General features: G+C 39.6%; 1 protein-coding gene across 5 annotated transcripts in view; it reads right to left on the reverse strand.

Moving 5' to 3' along the window:
* Positions 1–226: 226 nt before the first annotated feature.
* Positions 227–20960, reverse strand: part of Pen (Pendulin) — a 60347-nt gene continuing 39613 nt past the window's right edge. For 3 of the 5 annotated variants that reach the window (XM_067100741.1, XM_067100743.1, XM_067100742.1), the window contains 10 exons: positions 5280–5455; positions 5019–5147; positions 4573–4754; positions 4217–4296; positions 3908–4083; positions 3668–3806; positions 3217–3392; positions 2804–2986; positions 1070–1252; positions 227–870 (listed from right to left, as the gene is read on the reverse strand). In XM_067100741.1, coding sequence (XP_066956842.1) covers positions 634–870; positions 1070–1252; positions 2804–2986; positions 3217–3392; positions 3668–3806; positions 3908–4083; positions 4217–4296; positions 4573–4754; positions 5019–5147; positions 5280–5366 — 1572 coding nt within the window. In that variant the 5' untranslated portion in view covers positions 5367–5455 and the 3' untranslated portion in view covers positions 227–633. Of the gene's footprint in view, positions 871–1069; positions 1253–2803; positions 2987–3216; positions 3393–3667; positions 3807–3907; positions 4084–4216; positions 4297–4572; positions 4755–5018; positions 5148–5279; positions 5456–14355; positions 14413–14576; positions 14737–16778; positions 17148–20960 lie in introns of those variants that run through there. The other 2 variants (XM_067100740.1, XM_067100744.1) reach the window with 2 other exon arrangements.

Below are 20960 nucleotides of genomic sequence, written 5' to 3' on the forward strand. Positions count from 1 at the left end.
AAAAGTCTGTCGTATTTAAGCACATGAATAGGCAATTTAGACAGTCCTGGTTTAGGCCACTCAATGACTGATAAGGTTAGCTGAGTTTACTTATTTTTTACTCACTCATTCACCTCCTACAAAGAAACAAGGAAATTCAATGTTCTTGTAATTTACATAGTTCTTGAAGTCAAAAAATATAAGTTTGACCTACCAAATAGTACACGAGGAAAGTGAAATCCTGTACTTCGTCAATTTCTTTTTTATTGAAAGATAATCTATACTAAAATATGAATTAAGCACGACAGGAAGGAAGAAGTTATGCTGCAAATCCAACTGGAATGCATTTTTTGTATTGGTCCCATACCATAAGGATGGACAAATGGAAATCAAAGGTACATTACTCATTACACCACCTCCCTCACATTGTCACTGAATTTATATTAACGTAAATTGTTTTGACTATGAATGGCTGTAATGGTTTTCACCTAATACTTTTCATTTTGAAGGTGATAATTTTCCTGTACCCGAAACTTAAAATTTAAAAAATAGCTTATCAAAAGTATAAAAAATAATTACAAAACCTAACTTCTGAGATTTTTTCCATCTACAAGAACTATTGAACCATATTCACATGTAAATTTCAAAATATTTTTAGAAATTAAATCCTCCATCAGGAATGTTTCCAGATTCGAAGTCAAAAGCTTGACCATTGGTTGTGCTTGTGACTCCATCAGCTTCTTCCTCAGAGAAGTAAGTTTCAATAATACTCAAAGCCTTTTTGTACACTTGCTCGTTTTCGTGGTTCTGAAGATCTTCAATCTTGTCCAAAGCACCAATTTCTTCAATCATTTGGCAGAGTTCATCAACCTGGTTCAACTTCTCAGCAGTCTGAAACAAGTAGACCTGTGCATGAACATTCCCTAGTATTCCAATTCCATACTAAACACATTAACCATTCTTCAGTTAAATTGTGTTCAACAACACAAATAGGTAGTAGCAAGGACTTTAATGCACCTAAACTGTTACCTATAATTCACTGTACATGTATCCACTGATGGCATATCAAATCATTCTAAACTGAGCTTACCTGCAAAATATTAGCAATACCATCTAAAACTACTATGACTGTCTTGGGATCCTTGGCCGTTAATAAATTGCAGAATGGAGGCAGGACACCTTGGCTAACCAGTGTTACAATCTGAGCCATGGATCCTCCAGAGGTGAAGTTGGTAACAACCCATGCAGCTTCCTTCTGTGCTTTGAAGTCACCCTGAAAGATATTTTGAAGTTTACAGTAATTATGAATAACAACTATAAACATGAAATGATCCGGTGCTGTACTCATTTGTAAATGTGACTTCATGATTCCTCAGTATGTCAACATCAGATTATTATTAATCATTGTAGAGTGACTGACAGTAAAAATCTCCCTATAATCAGTGTCCTTTTTTGATAAAGGACATTACACAGGCTTTGGCTAGCCAACCTTAAGTCAATGATAAATAGCACAAATCATTACTGCTTCAGCCAAACTGATCACCTGTACATGTAGGTATACATGATTTTACTTGCATCTAACTTAAAAGTAAAAGCTCCCTTTGTTACTTCCACAAAACTCAAATTTACATCATAAGAATGCTAGCTTATTCCTTTGACCTAACAATAGTCTATGTTACACTGAACCCTATTGGTGCATGTGGATGCTGCCCCATCCTATAGACCCAGGGACAAGAATTTGAAAATTTAATCTACACTCAAGAACACTAATTTCCGAATCAAGTAATTCTACAGGTTTTAAAATAACCTTAACATCTTCACTTTTCTGATGTAGCCCATTTCAAAGTAACTTGAATCCCTTTCATCTAAGATCCTGTGTATATATATAAAAAAAAAAAAAAAAAAAAAAAAAAAAAAAAAAAAAAAAAGAAAATATACAATAGAAATAAAAATAGATAAATAACCGTGGTTCTGGAAGCCTTTTGCAAAAACTTTACAAAAAAGGCAGACAAATTTTTACTAAAAAAGTTAACTTGAGCCTTCAATGAGCTTGAAACCAATTAAAAATTCCGAAAGTAGCACAACCCGTTGGACAAACTGGAAGTATGTAAAGCATTGCAATTTGAGAAATAAACTGACTACACTGTTATGCCAATACCTTGAAGACAAGACACTGGACAAAGCAAAAATTTCCATAAGATATACTCAAATGCATTCTAGACATTTGGCTTATGTTTCCTTGGGAACCAACTCATCATACCCACTGTATCTTCCTCCAACTCCCTAACATTTACTGTGTTGGAGATGGAGATGTGAACCTTTGCACTTCATATCAAAGTTCAATAATTTTTGTTTAGCATAATTCTAATTCATTTTTATCAAGAAATTTGTCTAAGTTGAAAAAAGGAAATTAGAACAAAGAGCTCTTTTACATTTGCTCATGGCAACACTCAGAAGACTGAAAAACACTAGTTGCAGTGGTCACACAGCAAATACACAACAATTGAAATGTTCTACTGAAAGCATTAAAATATTTCAGCTCCAGAAAAAAGTAGGAATTTAAAAAGAAAAGCAAAACTATAAATTGAATTATTCCAGGCATAAAACCCTAGTGGCGATAAATATAACCTAAAATTTATGCATAAGAACACTTCAAAATCTAGCTAAATGCCAGAAAGGTAAAACCCTAAGCAGCACGTTTTACTTTCTCTGTTCTATAAAAGTGTTAACCTTATCACAAGCAGGGAACTTCAAACAATTCTGAGTAAACCACACTACAACACTCCATCTAATTTCAATACAATACAATAAAAAACACACTTACTGTGTCCAATACTTGACAGATGGGTGGGATAAGACCATGGTCAATCACTGCTTGAATTTGTTCTGTGTTTCCAGCAGTGATGTTTGAAATGGTCCAGGCTGCTTCTTTGACAATATTTGGTCGTGGATGTTTCAATAGTTTGGGGAAAATTGGAAGTGTGCCTGCCTTTATTACAACATCAGTCTGAAATTTAAATCAACTTTAATCAAACAAATATTTGCATTTACATATCACCAAAAAACGCGCCAACTTAGATTCACCTTCAAATGGTAGCGCTTTTGAACAATTTCTCCACAATTATCAAACTGACATGAAAGCCTTATAATTCAAAATCAGTTTTATATATAAATGAAAATTATCAATATTGAAGAACTACAGAAATTCTATGAATTAAAGAAAAAGCTATTGCTTACTTGTACATCACTGCCTGTTACAATATTTCCTATGGCTCTCAGAGCTGGTGTGACTACAGATATTTCATCGCCATTCAACAACTTTACCAACTGAGGAACTACACCAGCATCAACCACCTCTTGAATTTTGTCATTTGTACCATCAGTCAAGTATGAAAGAGCCCAGCATGCATCAGCTGCAACAGGAAGCAAACATTAACTTGCAGCACTGAAAATATGCTGAAACTTAATTTGCACCTGCAGCAAAATTACATTTCTTAGTTAATTTCCAACACAGGACTTGCCTTGTGGATCTGTTACATGAAGTTAAATTGGAGCATTAAGTCAGAAAAGACCAACTGGAATAAATGAAAAATAAATTGCACAAGAAAAGCTGTAGGGGAGGTGCAAAAAGCCTTAAATATAGTCTTAAGTTTGTCATGAAGGCACACTTTTCACAATTTTGTCATACCTTGAACTTCTTTGTCGGGATGTAATATCAGGTGACCTAGAGCTGGCAAACACTGCTTTACAACTTCAAATGGAGGATACGGATTCTTGTTACGGCAAAGGTTGCTCAATGTCCATGTGACATTGCGGAGGAAAGAGTACTGAAAAATGATTTGCAATTAGTAATTCAAAAGTGAGTTTTCCAAAATACTTACACAATTCATATAAAATTATATAATAAACCTCCAGTGAAAATACTTACTTCAGTTTCAGGACCAATCAGCCCAAGCAGTGGTTCAACAATGCCAGCCTTAATAATGAAGTCTCTTAACTCTGGTCCATCACCAGCAATATTACCCAAGGCCCAAACAGCTTGTTCAGCAACATTAGCATGTTCTGACCTTAACAACCTAATAAATGCAGGGACAGCACCGGAAGCTGATAAAAAGAAAGAAGTGTTTCAAAAACTTTACATACAATTTATACTGTACATCAAATTATTTCAATTATATATATTTAGTGCTTACAGGTAAGCACTTAGTCAAGATTGTCAAAGCTTGAAAACCATTACCTGCTACTGCTTTAGTTTGCTCAGAGGTTCCAGATGCTATGTTTGTTAGAGCCCAAGCAGATTCAAACTGTAGGGCAGGGCTGAAAGAGAGATGTGCATAGTACTGAGCAACTTTTATTCAAGTCTCACATCACTGAATACTAAACTAAGCTAAATTATCAGATGCACTTTCTAATCAAGACTGGCCAACCTATCATTGGCTAAACTCAAAACCATGCAGAACACATTATCTTGAGCTGTCACCAAGAAGTCTGACTCAATCAGATGACGCGCATGTGCAGTGTTTCTCATCCTTGAGAGAGAGAGAGAGAGAGAGAGAGAGAGAGAGAGAGAGAGAGAGACACTTTTACACTTACCTATCAGCTCTGTCCAAAAATAATACAAGGGGAGCAACCATTCCAGCCTCAATGATGGCATCAATGGGAGGATTGCGTTCCCTAGAGAGCATTTTTCTTGCCGACTGAGTTGCTGCTACTTGCTTGCTGCAATCATTGCTTGATATACCATTGATGATCTCCTCAAGACTCATCTGATAACCCTGAAAAATTCAAAATGTCATATAGGCTATGCCAACTTCAGTCAAGTTCTTACAAAATGCAAACAATTTCAGCTCCCATAATAATCAAACAAGAGGAAACCAGTACTGCCCAAAACCCCCCAGCACAGAACATGCAAAGGGGCAAGTGCTGGCACGGTTTACCATCTGTCAGATGACACGCATGTGCAATTATCATCATTCTCAAGTACATTAATTTCAATTAACATCTGGTAGCTATAACATAATAGTTTAACATTAACTTACACCACTGTTCTGCTCCTGGAGGGGAGATGTGGGATCATCTAATGATACATTTCGTCTCTTAAGGAGCTGGTCGTCTTTTTTGGCTTTTCTCAGTTCTATGCTGGTCTCCTGTCGACGCCGTCTCATCTCCTACCAATGAAGACAAAATACAGTAAGCTCTTGTGGAACAAAAATTTATACCAAACAACTGTGTACAACAATTCAAAATTTTCAATTACAGTATTTAAAATCATTCTTTACCTGAAACCTAGAAGTACTTACATCCATATCTTTTCCCGCATTCTTGAAGCTTTTAAGGCGGCTTGGTCCGGGGCTGTTTTCACGGGCATGAGCCGCCGGAGCAGGCATTTTGCGCTGGGACTCCAGGGTCGTTACTTTCTTAGAAAATGTATACAAAGTATTAGGGGGACAGTCGACTGATTATCCCACTTCAACTCCTGTATAAAAAAAAAAAAATCATTAATACTGCTACAAAACAAGGCTCACTCTCATAAGTCAAAAATTTTACTCTCACCACAGAATATCAATTCTGTCACTTAACTTATTGCACAAACAGCACTACCTGACCCTACCAAAGACAACTACTATTTCATGCTACCTAGCCTGAACAAAGTACTATATGAGTAACATTACCAAACTGAAGGGGCCTACACATGTTGCAACAAGAGTTTAATAAATGTAGAATATAAAGAATGTAAAACAATTATTGCATTATACTATTGCAGAATTAGAACCCAATCAGTTTGTGATAAACAGCTGGGAGAATGTTTCTGCAAAATTTGACCAATTTCGAGAGATTTTTTAAAAACATTTACTCCAATTACAACCAATAAGTGCTGCAGATACTTACTGCTACAAAGCAAATTGCAACATACCATATACATCTGCTTTTGCCATAGCAACATTTTACAGCTCTAGTTCAACAATGAACTACAGCGAGCTTGCAGTTGCAAAACTTTTGAACACAAATTCACCATAGTATTCCTACATACATCTCAAAATGTACAGGTTCCTCACTCCTTAATTTCAAGTGTTTTCAGTTACCACCTAGCCTGCGAAAATTCAATGAACTGTGGCTGCGCCCAATCAATGCTGGCCGATTTAAAAACTGATGACAGGCAGGTGTGGTAACACATAACAACACTGTCCTCACATTAGCACTTAGAAATGACAAATCACTAAGACTGTCATCACTGCCCTCCTATTAGCACAGACCTGACCAATTATTAGCTTTAACCATAATTAGGGTAAACGATCAAGCATGACACACATTGGTGGCTGAATTTTCACTTTTCATTCAATATTTAATTGGAGAAATAACGAAAAAAATTAAACCTTTAAGAAAACCTTTCAAAAGATTGAAGCTTCATTAACAAAATGAGCTAAAGGAAACTGCCATACGAACTAAAATAAGCATGTGAAGTCTTCGTAGCAAGTGTTGAGGGCAATTTTGAATCCAATATGGTGTCCCCCCAAAAATGCTGATGCAACCTGAATGGACACTTCCTTTCCAGCGCTCATTTAACAGTGTACTCAACACTAATTGCATATATATGGACTGTTTATCGAAATTACTCAAGATTTTGGTGGTAATCAGCATGATAAAGTTTGTTGCCTATACTAATGATAGTATGAGAAATGGAATTCCTGCCTGTCATGTGGTGGAGCTGAAATGCATTTTTACCTTTAATCCGTGGTTTTATCCTTACTGACATCACAACTGAAGCTCTACAGTGCCTATTTGATAGTAATTATACAAATTTTCTTCTTAATTCACTCATAATACCATTTAAAATACTTGAGAATGTTTGTTTACAGTACTTTAATCCACCAAAGCAGCGAAACTGTTGCAGGAACAATTTTCCTGTCTTATTGTACATCTGGCTGCCACAACATCCCAGAGCAGGCATTGAGTGTTGTTCCATGATAAAAATTAGTATTTTTGGGGACTCTTCATTTTATAAAATTGTTCATGATAAAAATATAGTATTTTGTTGTTAGGACTCTTCATTTATCTAAGTCCATATTACTATGTATACTTCTGAGACATGTAATGTTTACATATGAATGTTACCACTTTGGCAAAAATGCAAGAAAGTTGAGTATGAAATTTATATAGAATTGGTACAAGAGTCAAGATGCCATGACATCAAAATACAGGACTGAAATAAAGATTTTAAATCCAAAATTATTACTCAAAACACCCTTATATTTGACAAAACTTACACTATGTGATTTACATACTGTATTATACACTATACTGTGTATATATATATATATATATATATATATATATATATATATATATATATATATATATATATACATACATACATACAGTATATATATAAAAGATTGGATAATGCAAAAAATAGCAATATAATGTTCTAGTGAACACGTAATACATTTACTCAACTTATAACCTTACAACCTAATTATTTAAGCATCTAGAGCTTTGGTGTCCAAAAAATTCGCTATAGTTTCCCATCCAAGCCCCATAGGTGCCAGCATTTACCGCTGATGTCAAGGAAACGCCATCAGTGTCTAAGGGTACAATTTTTTTGCAGATTTAACACAGGAAATGGGCAGTTTGTTTACACAAGTAACTCGGCAAATATCAAGATGGCATCACTAGTCCACTTTTAAAGTGTTTTAAGTAAAAGTTCCAAGAGTGTCATGGCTGGTAGGTTAGCACCGGGCACGGATAAATCTTAATGAACCTCTTTAATCGGAAATATGTCATTATTTCGTAATTTAGGAGAAAACAGTTACTCTGATAGGAACGTAGAAGTCTCGGCATGTTGTGTAGAGAGGGCACAAGTCTCCCTGATACTGATGGGGGCGTGTTCAAATGTATTTTCTGGAAGTGTCCACACAACGGAGGAATTACACATTGTGTCACAGCCCGAGCGTTTACCCTGAGTGGTGAAAATTGGAAATCCTTTGAAGCTTTACCTTAGTTTTTATATCTAACCTACCAAATTCTCTGAAGAGCACCTGTATATCTCACTGTCATTCAACCACCAGCAGGCACCATCAATGGACGACTCATTTTCTCCAAAGGTTGGTAAGTATTTGTTTGTAATTAGTGTACTGGGTATTCAACAATTCACAACAAACATTAATCCTGTCCTCACATTAGCATTTGGACATGACCAATAACTAGCTTTTGTCATATTTAGGATATGAAAAAATTAGAAAAACTTTGAAGTGCCTGGGGAGACAATTCTACAAACTGTGTATACTGTATATTGAAATTAATAAAACACTGAGCCATAACCAGTTTCCTTTAATGTAGCAACAGCTATGAACTATATTACTTCATTATAAACAAGAATACTACTTTCTTCCTTTAATCTAACACCCTTATAAAGCTAGACCCTCTGATAAAACACTATCCACTGCAGTTTTTTAATCATATTAATCATTTTGCTGCCAACTCAATACTTGTTAACTAGTTACCTTACAAGTTACAGGATTATGATTTTAAACCATTCCACTTACAGTAATTACTACATGGTACTCAGTAAACATTGGTACACGTGTTTCTTTGAAGTTTTGGTGACTTCACAGTACAAACATTTATCAGTCAAATTATATCCCTATAGCATCCCTTGCCCTCTGCTTACATTTTTTTTGTTTTCCTCAGTTCCCTTGGTCATCCCACCATGGTGTCAATCTTTAACTTCTAGTTCTATTTTATCTAACATTCTCTGCATACAGAGAAATGGGCATCTGGTCTTTTCAAACGATTTATGTAGTTAAGTACAATATTACTTTGTTCATCAACCCACCAGTATTTTATTAACCATCAATGGGTGACCTATTTTCCTCCCTACAAGTTGTAAGGTATGCTTGTCACTACTGTATCATATTCACCAAAAATTTTAAATTTACTCCAAACCCCACAACTCATGGGATTTACACTAACATTTTCCACTACACTTATTTCATTAGCTATATATTTTAATTTACTTAAGTCATGTGTACTTGTAATTCATTTCAATGTTGCCACATATGACGACCATACTACCTACAATAAGGTAACAAGGTAAAGACCAATGTGGCATTACTCTAGCAACCTTATAAAACTTGTTTGTTTATAATAAACACAAGTAGAGTGAGGTTGCACCTTCAAAACTTCCATAAATTTAATACAACCATAACCTGGCAATTGATAGGTATAGTTCAAGTAAATACCAAAATAAGCAGCCTACCCAGTCACTCTAAGATCATTTCCTGACAAATCACAATAGACTATCATCAAAGAAACATTCTTGAACTTACAGTATAAAACAATAGCACACTACTAGACAATACTCATCTAAATTTGTCAAATTCAATAAATATCCAATATTACTACTGTAGACAGTTTGGCCAAATGCAAGTGCCTTAGGTCATACAGATTACAGAACCACAATTATTAAGCTTGGCATGAATATAATGCTTACTCAAGTTTACTATGCACCAGCAAAACTAACTGCCTACATACCCATCAGAATAACTGCATTCTGTGGCATTAATGACTACTTCATTATTAAATAAAAGTACAAACATGCCTTTGCTCATCCAGATAAATCTCTCAACAGTTCATTAGGTATGAAGGAAGACTGAATTTTACATTCTTTTTGCCTGAACTTGTTTAGCAAACGTGATATACTACTACTGGAGTTTACATTGTTGGGTTACCACATACAGTGCACCTTGAATGTAACACACCACTTGAGCAATGTTAAGCCATTTACTCGTACTTTTCATACAATTCCCCACTCTCCTTATCTACCTATCTGCTTTACACTGCTCCATTTCAGCTAAAATCAAAACCTTAGGGCAATCCCTCCATAGTCATAGTCCAGAGAGTTAGAGAGAGAGAGAGAGAGAGAGAGAGAGAGAGAGAGAGAGAGAGGGCTTTTCAGAGAAGCTACTATCACAGGGGCAGATAGGTCTAAAGTCTTAACGGAGGACTCTGGAATGGGGTGAACAGGAAGAGAGAGAGAGCACTAACCAATCCTGCCCTGTTAAGCCACATGGCAATTAGTTTGATAGCCAAGGTTCCCCATACCTTGGATAGCTTTCAACTATGTGCAGGTATAGGGATCCTCTGTCTCTATTACCTGTCCCTGATTGGCTAATACTTTCCAACAGCTCGGCATTGTCTGGCTGACAGCTCAGCAGCATAATGAACAATCCCATATGGTTGTACTGTCTCGCATAAACAATATGTAGTGCACCACTGCCACAAGAACTATTTATTGACAGCTTTTTAAATATTTCATTATTGGGTTAATTGTAGATGGAGATTTAGATTTTTTTTTATAAATTCTTTCCCAAACTTGGGTCTTTAGAGTTAATTATACTATACAGCTTTTTTGGACATTCACACAAAAACTTTTCAAATGCTGCACATATCTCAAGAATCCTCTGGTTCACACACCAGATGCAAACAAGCTGCTCAGATATGCCAGAAAAGGGCAACCTCCAGTGGGAAATCAGTGCAACACCCAGAGAGATTCCTGTTGTCTAACCATCAAGCTGGATCCTCCTTCATTTCCCCGTTCAATGGAATTTGAAGTGTTGAATGAATGATCAGTGGCATAAAACAGATGTTTCAGGAAACACAAATGAATGACAATGGACATACTTTACCTGTGAAACAAGTCTCAGAGTTTGCTGATTGGTAACAGACTCTCATAGCTAGTGCCTATCCGCATGTCCAAGTACTTATGGGAACACAAGGAGTCTGAAGTAAATTTCTATCCTGTGACAGTGGCATCTCAGAGGGTGCCATTTCACCAATATACCAAACGAGCCGAATCCCATAACAACGGAACTATTGACCATGGAGCAGTCAATAGTTTAAAGCAAAATGCTTTGCACCAACTATCCTGTTGCAGGGGAAGCCAATCTACTTCTGAGAACCCCAAGGAGTGGGTACAGTACTTGGAAATTGGCATTCTTCAAATCTACTGCAAGCTCAAGTTGCCCTCCAATGGAGCCAACGCAAAATGGAATGTGTCCCACAAAATTAATGAACTCTTTCCAAAGAAATGAATGAATATATGAAATTCAGGTCATATGGCAAGGCACTTGGAGCCAGAGAAGCCATTCTGTGCCACCATACCAATGTAGATGAAATATTTAAATTTACAATTATTCTTAAAAACACTGACACACAAAAGTGCATTAGTTATGCCTGTCCCATCATTCATGTTAACTGAAAATTAACCCTTTACCCATTCAGTATGTTTAAATATGTAGCGTGCCAAACCTACGAGGGGTTGGGAAAAAAAAAAAAAAAAAAAAAAAAAAAAAAAAAAAAAAGCCAAAGACAGGTGCTGTGTGACAGCGTTCACAACTAGTGACTGGGGAAAAATTTACTTTCCCGCTGTAAAACTGCTCGTCTACAATTTGATGGAACTGTCGGGCAAGTGATTTAGAACGATAATTTTTATTCTCAAACTTTACAGTTGGAGGCAGTGCAAAGGAAATATAGCCATGGTCAATCACTCTGTAAACTAACCAAGTATGCCACATAATTGTGTAGTAAAGTGCAAAATTGGAGTGGTATGCAGAGTAGGGAGACAAGGGTAGGCATTTATAATTTCACCTCATGAAAACTTACCCCATTCACCAAAAAAGTTAGTCTATATGCTCTAAACCAATAAGAAGTGACTTCCTGGTTAATTTGTTGATCAACAATTTCACCCAAGAAATGTTACTTTCCCTAAGTACCCAGTTGACGTGGATGGTGCCACGCAGCGCCCCTCTCCTGTAGTTTTTAGTGACCATTGTTTGTTACTTCAATTGCCCTAAAGGCAGATCTAAGCCGGCTGTCCGTGGTGAGCTAGGCTATGGCAGTTGACGTTTTTCTATAGAACTTTACCTGCTGAACATGAATTTAAAGTAATATTTTGTCGCTAGGCTGTAATTAAGTTATAAATTATCTTAGAACTGGTGTGGTAAAACTCTTTCGAGAATAGCTAACAGTTAGGGAGACCCGTTGGGAATTTGGGTTTCTTGGTGGGGTAAATAACTTGGGAAAAGGTTTCGGTACCTTATTGTTGTATTTCCTGTTATATATGTCATTTGGAATACAAAAAATAAGGGCGAATAAATGGATAGTGGGAGCCGTTCCAAAGGCACTTTTCATTCATTATTAGTACTGTACTACTGATTCTAAGCCTTAACACGCATGCACTGGCTTTTGGTTCACCAATCACCAGTTGCCGGTTTTCTGCGCTTAGCGAGAACTGCGAGAGACTGGCAATTGACGTTTTCCTATGGTATTTTACTTGCTGAACAAGAATTTATAGTAGTCATCTCTTGCCAGAACATACGAGCTTGCCGGAATCTTTAAAAATGCAGATAAGACGCGCAGCACCATTCTGCCTCTACGGTGATATAAGGTACCCAAGTTGAAAAGCGGAAATGGTAATTGTTGTTTCCCGTTTGAAAGCTTCAAATAGTGTGCAGTGGAGCTACACTAAGGCCAACTGATGTTTTTCTGTTATTTTACTTGCTTTACAAGAGTCTACGGCAATATTTTGCTGGTCGGCTGCTGCTAAAATGTAATTTAACCTTGAGCTATGTGCGACCCACTGGCAGTTCTCTACCCACTGGTACAGATGTGCAGTTTTCAAGGGTCAATAACATTTTAGTTGCAACGGACGGACAAAATATTTTAAATTCTTGTTCAGCAGGTAAAATAACATAGGACAATGTCAAATGCCATAGCCTAGCTCACCGCGGACACCCGGCTTAGAATTACTGCCCTAAATTCAGATCACAGGTAATTTCACACTGGACAGACGTGGCCCGGCTGCCATAGGTCATGCCCTAAGCCTACTGGTTTTAAACCCAACCAATCAGAATCAAAATCATATGATCATATTCCAAAGCTTCAATCCAGAGTTAACTGCTCTTTCCTGTTTCATCTTCCCAAGTGGAAGCGCGTAATGTGAATGTTTAACTGTTATAACACGAATTTGACCCTGTGGAAACTGTTAAGTGTTTCATGTAATTCTCCCGTTTCTTGAAATAACGTGCTCTAGAGCTAGCTCTACCTCCCAGATTTGTTTTACAGGCCCATCCAAATACAATATGACCGGTTCAGGCACTTCCATGATAAAAACCCCAAACAAGCCTTTCTGATGGCTAAAAACCAATAAAAGTATAGTAAGCGATTCATTTGTGTCTTAGATAAATTAGTATGATGAAACTCAAAGATCTGAACCTACTGCCACAAAGTGGTAGCCCAGGCCAGTCCATGCGCTCAAAGTTAAATGTTACTGGGGGGGGGGGGGATGTGAAGCCCTTGGCCTGATCAGGACATGGCACACCAAGTCAAGTTAGAAGGCAAGTTCTGTTTAGGGCAGGGCACAACGCTCTATGAACGGTTAGGTTTTTGTGATCGATAAGTATGGAAAGGAGATGGCATTTGTCTTTGGATACTTCTAAACAGGGCCAAGGTAGCCTAGGCTAATTCATAAACAACGAACATTAGGGCTAGGGTAAGGATATTTCAACCCTTGGGTTACCGAACACCACTATTGTATCAACTTAAGGCATCCGTAAATCTAGGCTAGGGTAGTTTACAGTTTCGGCTGCCAGGCCGCGTAACACCTTCTGCCTGCGCTACAATAACTCTGCCAAGGTAAGTAGTTCTGCGACCCCAAGCTTTCTGGGGAGCGAAGCCCCCTCGGCCAGGTTAGGGCACGCCACCCTATGTTAGGTTAGGTTGGTTACATCTGGTTAAGTCAGGACCCGGCACTACAGGAAAAGTTTGTCTTGTTTGTATTCGTTCGCCAGTTTCCTAGACGGAAACTACACCACAGCCTTGGCCACCTAAACTGTTGGCGCTCCCTAGGCTATGCCATAGGGTTACCACTAGGCTATACTACCAGTGATAATGCCCATTTTGGTTCAACCTACACAGGTGGTTCTTATATTTGCTAGAAATTTGGGGGTGGTCTAACCAGACCCTCAATAAGGGTAGGTAAAAGCCCAGGGTAGCTTGCTTATCTATGCAAGGACATTCATATAGACTGGCCTAATTAGCTAAACCTCATTTTCTACGAAAAAAACCGGTGCTTCAACTATTTTCAAACCTTGGACTCGAATAACTCCACGGAAATGTAAGCTTACCGTAATAAACATCCTGTGCATATTACAGTACCGACGTTTTTATCTTTGTCGACTGTTAAACCTTACTACGTTCAACCCTAAGCTACTTGCTTACTCTTGTAAAACCAGCACCATCCAAATTTGCGAATTCTTTTGCTTTACTAGACTTTACATTTTGACCTAATAGATTTGACGGCTAAAACTAAGATCTAACCAATTAGAGATCTACGTGGAGGGAGTTCTTCAATGGCCGGTTATCCCTCCGTCGACATAGTCACATGGCAAGGCCAAAATAGATTTAGTTTTCCAATAAATTTTGTCGCCCCGAACTTATTTCAGTAGAGCAATTCTTCCCAGCAGCTGAACGGGATGAATTAAGTCCTACAGAAATTCTCAAAATCAAGAAAAAATGACTTAAAGGACGTTTATTCTTACCTCGCAGTCGGGTCTCAGGAAACCGTCTTTGTTTGCTGTGGCTCCGACTTGATATGGCTGGGGGTAAATTTAAATGGCTGAGGAAGGACGACGCTCATTGGTCCGTTTAAATGTGATGGTTCCAAATATTTATTTCATTTGCCTTTTCTTCGTCCTAACACTGCTTAAACAGATAATTGAAATGTATTCTATAATATTAATTCCTCCTTCATAATTCATTATTATATAAACAATGCTAAAAAGAATCGAATACGACGCGAAACAAAATAGCTTTTAAAGGGGATTGTTCGTTTCTACACGAAACAGCTGATTTGTGATTGGTCGATATTCTTGTACGCCATATTTAAACTGCACCTGCTTTTTAATTCGAACTCAAACTTCCCGTTTTAAAATGTTTGGAGTGTAATAATATAAGCATCAAGACGTAACACTCGTTTTTTTTAAGTTTATGGCAGTATATTCTTTGCAGGCTTTTCATGAAATACATTTAAAAATTAAACCTCGAGTGAATTCGTTAACTCTGACGTAATACTTGAAAATTTTGTTATTACCAAATAATAATGTTATTATATATGTTTATATGAATAAAAACTCAACTGCTTTTGATATACATGAGACGATATATCTGTAAGTGCAGCTGGTCCTAAGACTGAAACAATGAACAACAGCGAGTTCTTTATCCTTGAAAATTAAATTGAATGAAAAATATTGGGAAAAAACGTAAACTACAGAAAAAATTTTGAACGCTCCCTCCTTAGATATCTCATTATTATTCAGAAGTATATCTATGACTATTCTGATATGTTCAAGCGTCAGTTATAGTTAGAATGATAAAGATTTTCTACTGCATATCGTTTTTCCTTATGTTTTCATAGTAAAATGGACACCATTATTCGATTCAATTTAGCAATCGAGCAAAGGAAATTTTGTTGAAACTGTTAAACTGAAACTGCAGACTGTTTCACTCTTTACTCAATGTAGGTTATTCAATCAGTTTTGAAACTGATCAAGTGAAATTGTGTTCAAGTTGGTTTACAGACAGCACCACCGTAGAAGGGGCATTGTAACGTCCCTCAACAAAATTTAAATGGCTTCGGCACTACACACAACACACACACACACACACACACACACACACACACCAGGCCAGGGGCCAGGTTTGATTGGTTAGATTTATAGATTTTAGTGCAAACAATAAGCACTGGACAACCAAGGCTATCTAGCGCTGAAATGGAAATTGATAATAAAAGGTTTGAAAGGTGTAACAGGAGGAAAACCATGCAGTTGCACTATGAATCAACTATTAGAGAGGATGGACAGTAAGAGTAAAGCAGAGGAATAAGAACGGAGGTAGAGTAAAAGGAATGAAAGCAGTTGGAGCTAGGGGCCAAAGTGATGCTGCAAAGAACCTTAAGTAATGCCTACATTGCACCGCACGAGGTGCACCGACGGCACTAACCCCCTACGGAACAAGGGCTATAGGGCCTCTGTGACAAAGTGCCGCTCACATCAGGCCCAATCATTACTTTTATTCCATAGATTACTTGCTTCATTGAAAATGAAGAGTTGCCTGCACACACACACACACACACACACACACATATATATATATATATATATATATATATATATATATATATATATATACACGTGTGTTTTAATTATGGGAACAGCTTAAGATTTACGGAGTTCACACAATAGAATGTATCATATGTCTAGATGAATGTGACTCAAAAAAATCTAAGAATACCAGAAGTAACAAGGTCAGAACAAAACAGGAATGGAAGAAATAATATTAGGTGGGGAAAGGATTCTTGTGGTTGAATCTTTTACATATTCAGGAACAATGATAGCCAGGGAAAGTTCTTTTGACTTGGAATTTACTAAGAGACTAGAAACTGCAAATAGGTCAACATATGGCTTGCAAATATCATGCCAAGTTTGTGTAGACTGGGCTTTCTTATTTACTGCATTGGCTCCGGACTCTGTGCGAGGACAGATAATTCACAAGAAATCAGTCGTCATTATGACCGAGTACAGTGGCACCTGGGTGAAGAAGAGTGACCCAAGTTTCAATCATACAGTACTCCTCTTTTATCTCGGCATGGGATCAGTGCCAGTGTAAAAACTCTGAAAACTTTTATTTTTATTTTTTCTTATCTCTTTTGCTTCAGAAACAGCGATTACTTTTAGAATAATTACCCCTTGTTACAGATGACGCCGATTCCCCAGGCTATCACGGTGACTCTTCGCCATTAAGCTGTGCTTCCCTCATCAATCTGCTGTATTGAAATTTATTATATTTTCCCGGAAAATGAAAACATAAGAAACCTCTCTCACAGCTTCTAATGTTGCAGCTACGTTATATCAGTTTTCTTAAATCGACTGAAGCACACTCTCACCACCCTGTGCATTGCGAGATAATTCGCACCTGGGTTTGATCAGCACTGGAAAGGATATCACGCAGTAAAAACTGTCGTTACCACTGGTCTTTCGCCTGGTCATGTCAACACTGATGGGGGATCAACAGCCAATATCAGAAGCCGTTGGCACGTAAGTTCTGGAGACCACCTGTTGAGGGCAAAATCAATGCTTAAGAGCTCGCAATAAACCTCAGAAGTCTGGTGTGTGGGATTACAACTACTTTGAATGATGATCTTTCATCAGTTTTGGTTAAAAAGATTACTTAAAACATATTTACATGTATGTATCTTTGGTATTTGTAACACAAGATTCATGAGACTGCTCTGCATAGCTGAAACTCCTGAATGAATTTACTCTCACCTGTAATCAACAAGTAATGAAATAAAGCCATCTGCCTAGTTGAATGAAAAAGGGGCGGGGATATTACTTCAAAAGTCAAGGAGCAAAAACAGGAATTTAAGTGCAAGCTATTTTCATGACATTGTCAACTGGCACTTGTACCAAACAATTAAGGTGTGCGACGCAGGTTTTGACAATGTGTAGTTGTTTAAAAGGCAGCCTCATTAGACCTGATGATAAACTCCCCTCATAAGCATAACAAAATTATAAAAATCTCTTTGCAGTATTTCTTCAAGAAAAAAATAGACACATATCCAAAAGCCCTCACATGGTAGCCCAGCATCAATCCGTACTTATCTGATAAGTTTGGACTTAATTGAGGCTTTTCTCTCCCACATACAGTCAGTTAAATTTTCAGTTAGGACTGATCAGTCAGACCTTCCTTAATCTGTCAAGCCACAATAACAGCCATTCCTAAAACTGCAACAATTTCAACAATAACTACTGAAGCAAAGTTTTCAAAAATAACTTTTTACTGAAGCAAATACAAATTCTTGTTATTCATCTAAAATAATGATTTAAAAAATAATTTGTTTCTCTAGGACAGATTTTTGTAGCCATGGCAGAAGTATAGGCCTGGTTTATACAAAAAATAAATTAAAAAAAAAGTAAAAGAATAAAATTAAAACAAAAGAAATAAAATCTGAAACGTCAACGTGGAATAATATTTGTTGGTTCACAAATTTAAAAATAATTTGTTTCTCCTAGGGCTTTCTATTTATAAACTGGAAACCCTCATAGTTTTACACAGAGTCCGCCTCCTGCTGAGCATGATTACGCGAACTGCCATGTACTGGTCGTGGAAATATTTAATCATGAAAATTTCACATATTTACCATATAATGCAAAAAATTTGAATAATGCAGGTATTGTATGTCGGGAGCCTCCAGGTTTCATGAAGACCACTTCCTAGGATTATACCCATACCAGCATGCCCACTGACTGCATTCCAGCCCAGGACTGCATGTTTACATAGGTTTATATACTTAGGAAAAATACAAATTATTTTTAAAATTGTAATTTTTTTCCTACAGGGATACAAACTCTACGTTTTTCATTTAAGGAGACTTACTTTTAGGTGGGAAGTCATGCTACCTACTGTGGCAAGGTTTAACTGGCAGCTTTTCCTCCAGGCAGTCCTTGTATCTGGTGACCTCCTACCCTGTAAAAAAAGGGGAACCCTAACATGTGGCTGCGTAGGGTCGAGAGCTACCAGGTGGCGCACCTGACGGACGAAATCCTGCAGGCCGACACAGTGCTTAACGCCTCCCGGAGGACGTACAGAAAACTCCTCTCGGTGCCCGAGACACACCCCTCACATACAACGTCACAAGAAGATCCTCCTCGAAACGTGCTCCCTACCCATCGCCGAGCGGGCCGCCCGTATATCGACCACTGTCAACCCACGCCACGACTCAACACAAGAGACGCATGGAGCATGGTCGGACCTTCTTTCACTACTAGATCTTCAACGGCACGAAAAAGCGACAGGAAATAAGCCTGTCGCGGAGATCTACCTTGCCAACTCCTCCGGAACCGCACCCAGATTCCTCACCCCTACACCATGCCTCTCGACGACCTCAGAAACGGGCGTAGCACCTCGCAGACTCGCGTGAAGGCCAAACAGCGGGCAAAAGCGCCCACACAGTCGGTCAGCCCGGCCCAGCCGGAAGAAGTGGAGCAGGCGTCAACGCCCTCGCCGCCAGGAGGCCCACCGACCCACAACAAATGGAGTTCCCGGCCTCTGTCGCTACCACAAGTGGTTCGCAAAGACGCCCGAAACTGCTCTGCCGCCTCTGCTCGTTCGCCCGCTCAAAAATGGGCAGTGGCGCGCGCAGCAGGACAAACTGCCATGGCAACCGAAAACCCAGGAGCCCAGAACCAGTAGGCTTTTATGTCCGCGACACCCGTCCCTGGCAGGATGATGCCACACAGGTCCTTTAGATCGATCTTCCTGGCATCCAGGAGAGACTGCAACCAGAAACCAGACCCGGCTGCCTTCCTGACGGCCGCCAACGGATCCCATCCTCCTCCACGGCACCAGGCCCTGTCGATCTCCATCCTTGGCCAGAATTACCTCCTGACTTCATCGTCAGCGATCGAAGAACCCCACCCTGGGGCCGACTTTCCTGGCGCACTTTCGCCTGCTAGTCGACGTGGGGCGTAGCGCCTCCTGATACTGACTCCTGCCAGTCTCTCCCATTAACAGTGGGACCCAAGGCCTCTACCATCAGCCCCCACGCCTCACCAGTATGCACACCTGCTGTCGGAGTTCCCTGATGTAGGTGTGGCCTCGAATCTTCGACATTTCCCAGGCCCCAGCCAAAACATGGCATATACCATCACATAACAACCAAAGGCCCCCGACATGCGTAAGTTCCGGCTTCTCACAGCGCCTTCAGAGGCGAAGAACGCATTCAAGCAGAGATGGAACAGATGGGAATCTGCAGAAAGGCCTCCAGCCCATGGGCCTCCTCCACATGGTGCAGAAACCGGATGGCTCTGAGACCTTGCGGTGACTGCAGACGCCCCAACATTGCAACGGAGCCCGACCACTACCCTCCTGCCCAACATGCAGGACCTCACGGCCTTCACGGGGCCAAAATATTCACTAAATTGGACCTTCTAAATCATACTTCCAGGTACCTGTCGCACCAGAGGATATACCAAAGACCACCATCATCACGCCGTGCTCGTTGTATGCGTGTTCGCTTTCTCCACCTTCGGATTGAGGAACGCCAGGCTTACCTTCCAGCGCTCATGGACAGCATCCTGGGGGACCTGAAATTCAGTTCTGCAAGTTGATGACATCCTCATATTTTTTCCAGGTCTCACAGTGAACACCAAAGGCATATCAGGGCAGTCCTGTGGCGCCTCCAAGAGAATGGCCTGCCATCCGTTTTGACAAGTGTACACTGGCGTCCAGAAAGCAGACTTCCTGGGCCACGAGGTGTTCCTGCAGGCGTCCGCCCACTCACATCGAAAAGTAGCAGCCGTAACTCAGGTTCCCAACCCCCACCTCCTTCAAGGCCGTCCAGGAGTTCCTCAGGATGGTGAACTTCTACAGGCAGTTCATCCCCGGGATCACACACACCACGGCCCTGACGGAAGTTCTCAAAGGCCAACCAAAGTCCCTGTCTTGGGGACTCCAGCCAGCAGTGGCCTTCTCCTGACGAAGGCCGCCAGCACGAGGCAACCGCCTTTGGCACACCAGGATCCCAAAGGCCCCTCTCCAGCTAATGACGGATGCCAGTAACGTCGCCTGTGGGGCTGTCCTGGGAGCAGGTCATCAACGGCGCCTCAGCCCATTGCCTTTTCAGCAAGTGAAATTCAACCCGCAGAGACCCGCTACAGCACCTTCGACAGGGAACCCTGCGCGATGTACCGCGCAGTCCGCACTTCAAGCCCTCCTGGAGGACGCCACACCTCACAGACCACCAGCCACTGGTTCACGCCACGAAGCAGGGGATGCATGGTCTTCCAGGGCAGCAGCCCACCCTCAGCCATAGCAGAATTCACCTGCTCTGTCAGGTACCCCCGCCGCAGGAAAATCCTGTAGCA

This window comes from Macrobrachium rosenbergii, chromosome 56 (assembly GCF_040412425.1).
Source record: "Macrobrachium rosenbergii isolate ZJJX-2024 chromosome 56, ASM4041242v1, whole genome shotgun sequence".
Lineage (NCBI taxonomy): Eukaryota > Metazoa > Arthropoda > Malacostraca > Decapoda > Palaemonidae > Macrobrachium > Macrobrachium rosenbergii.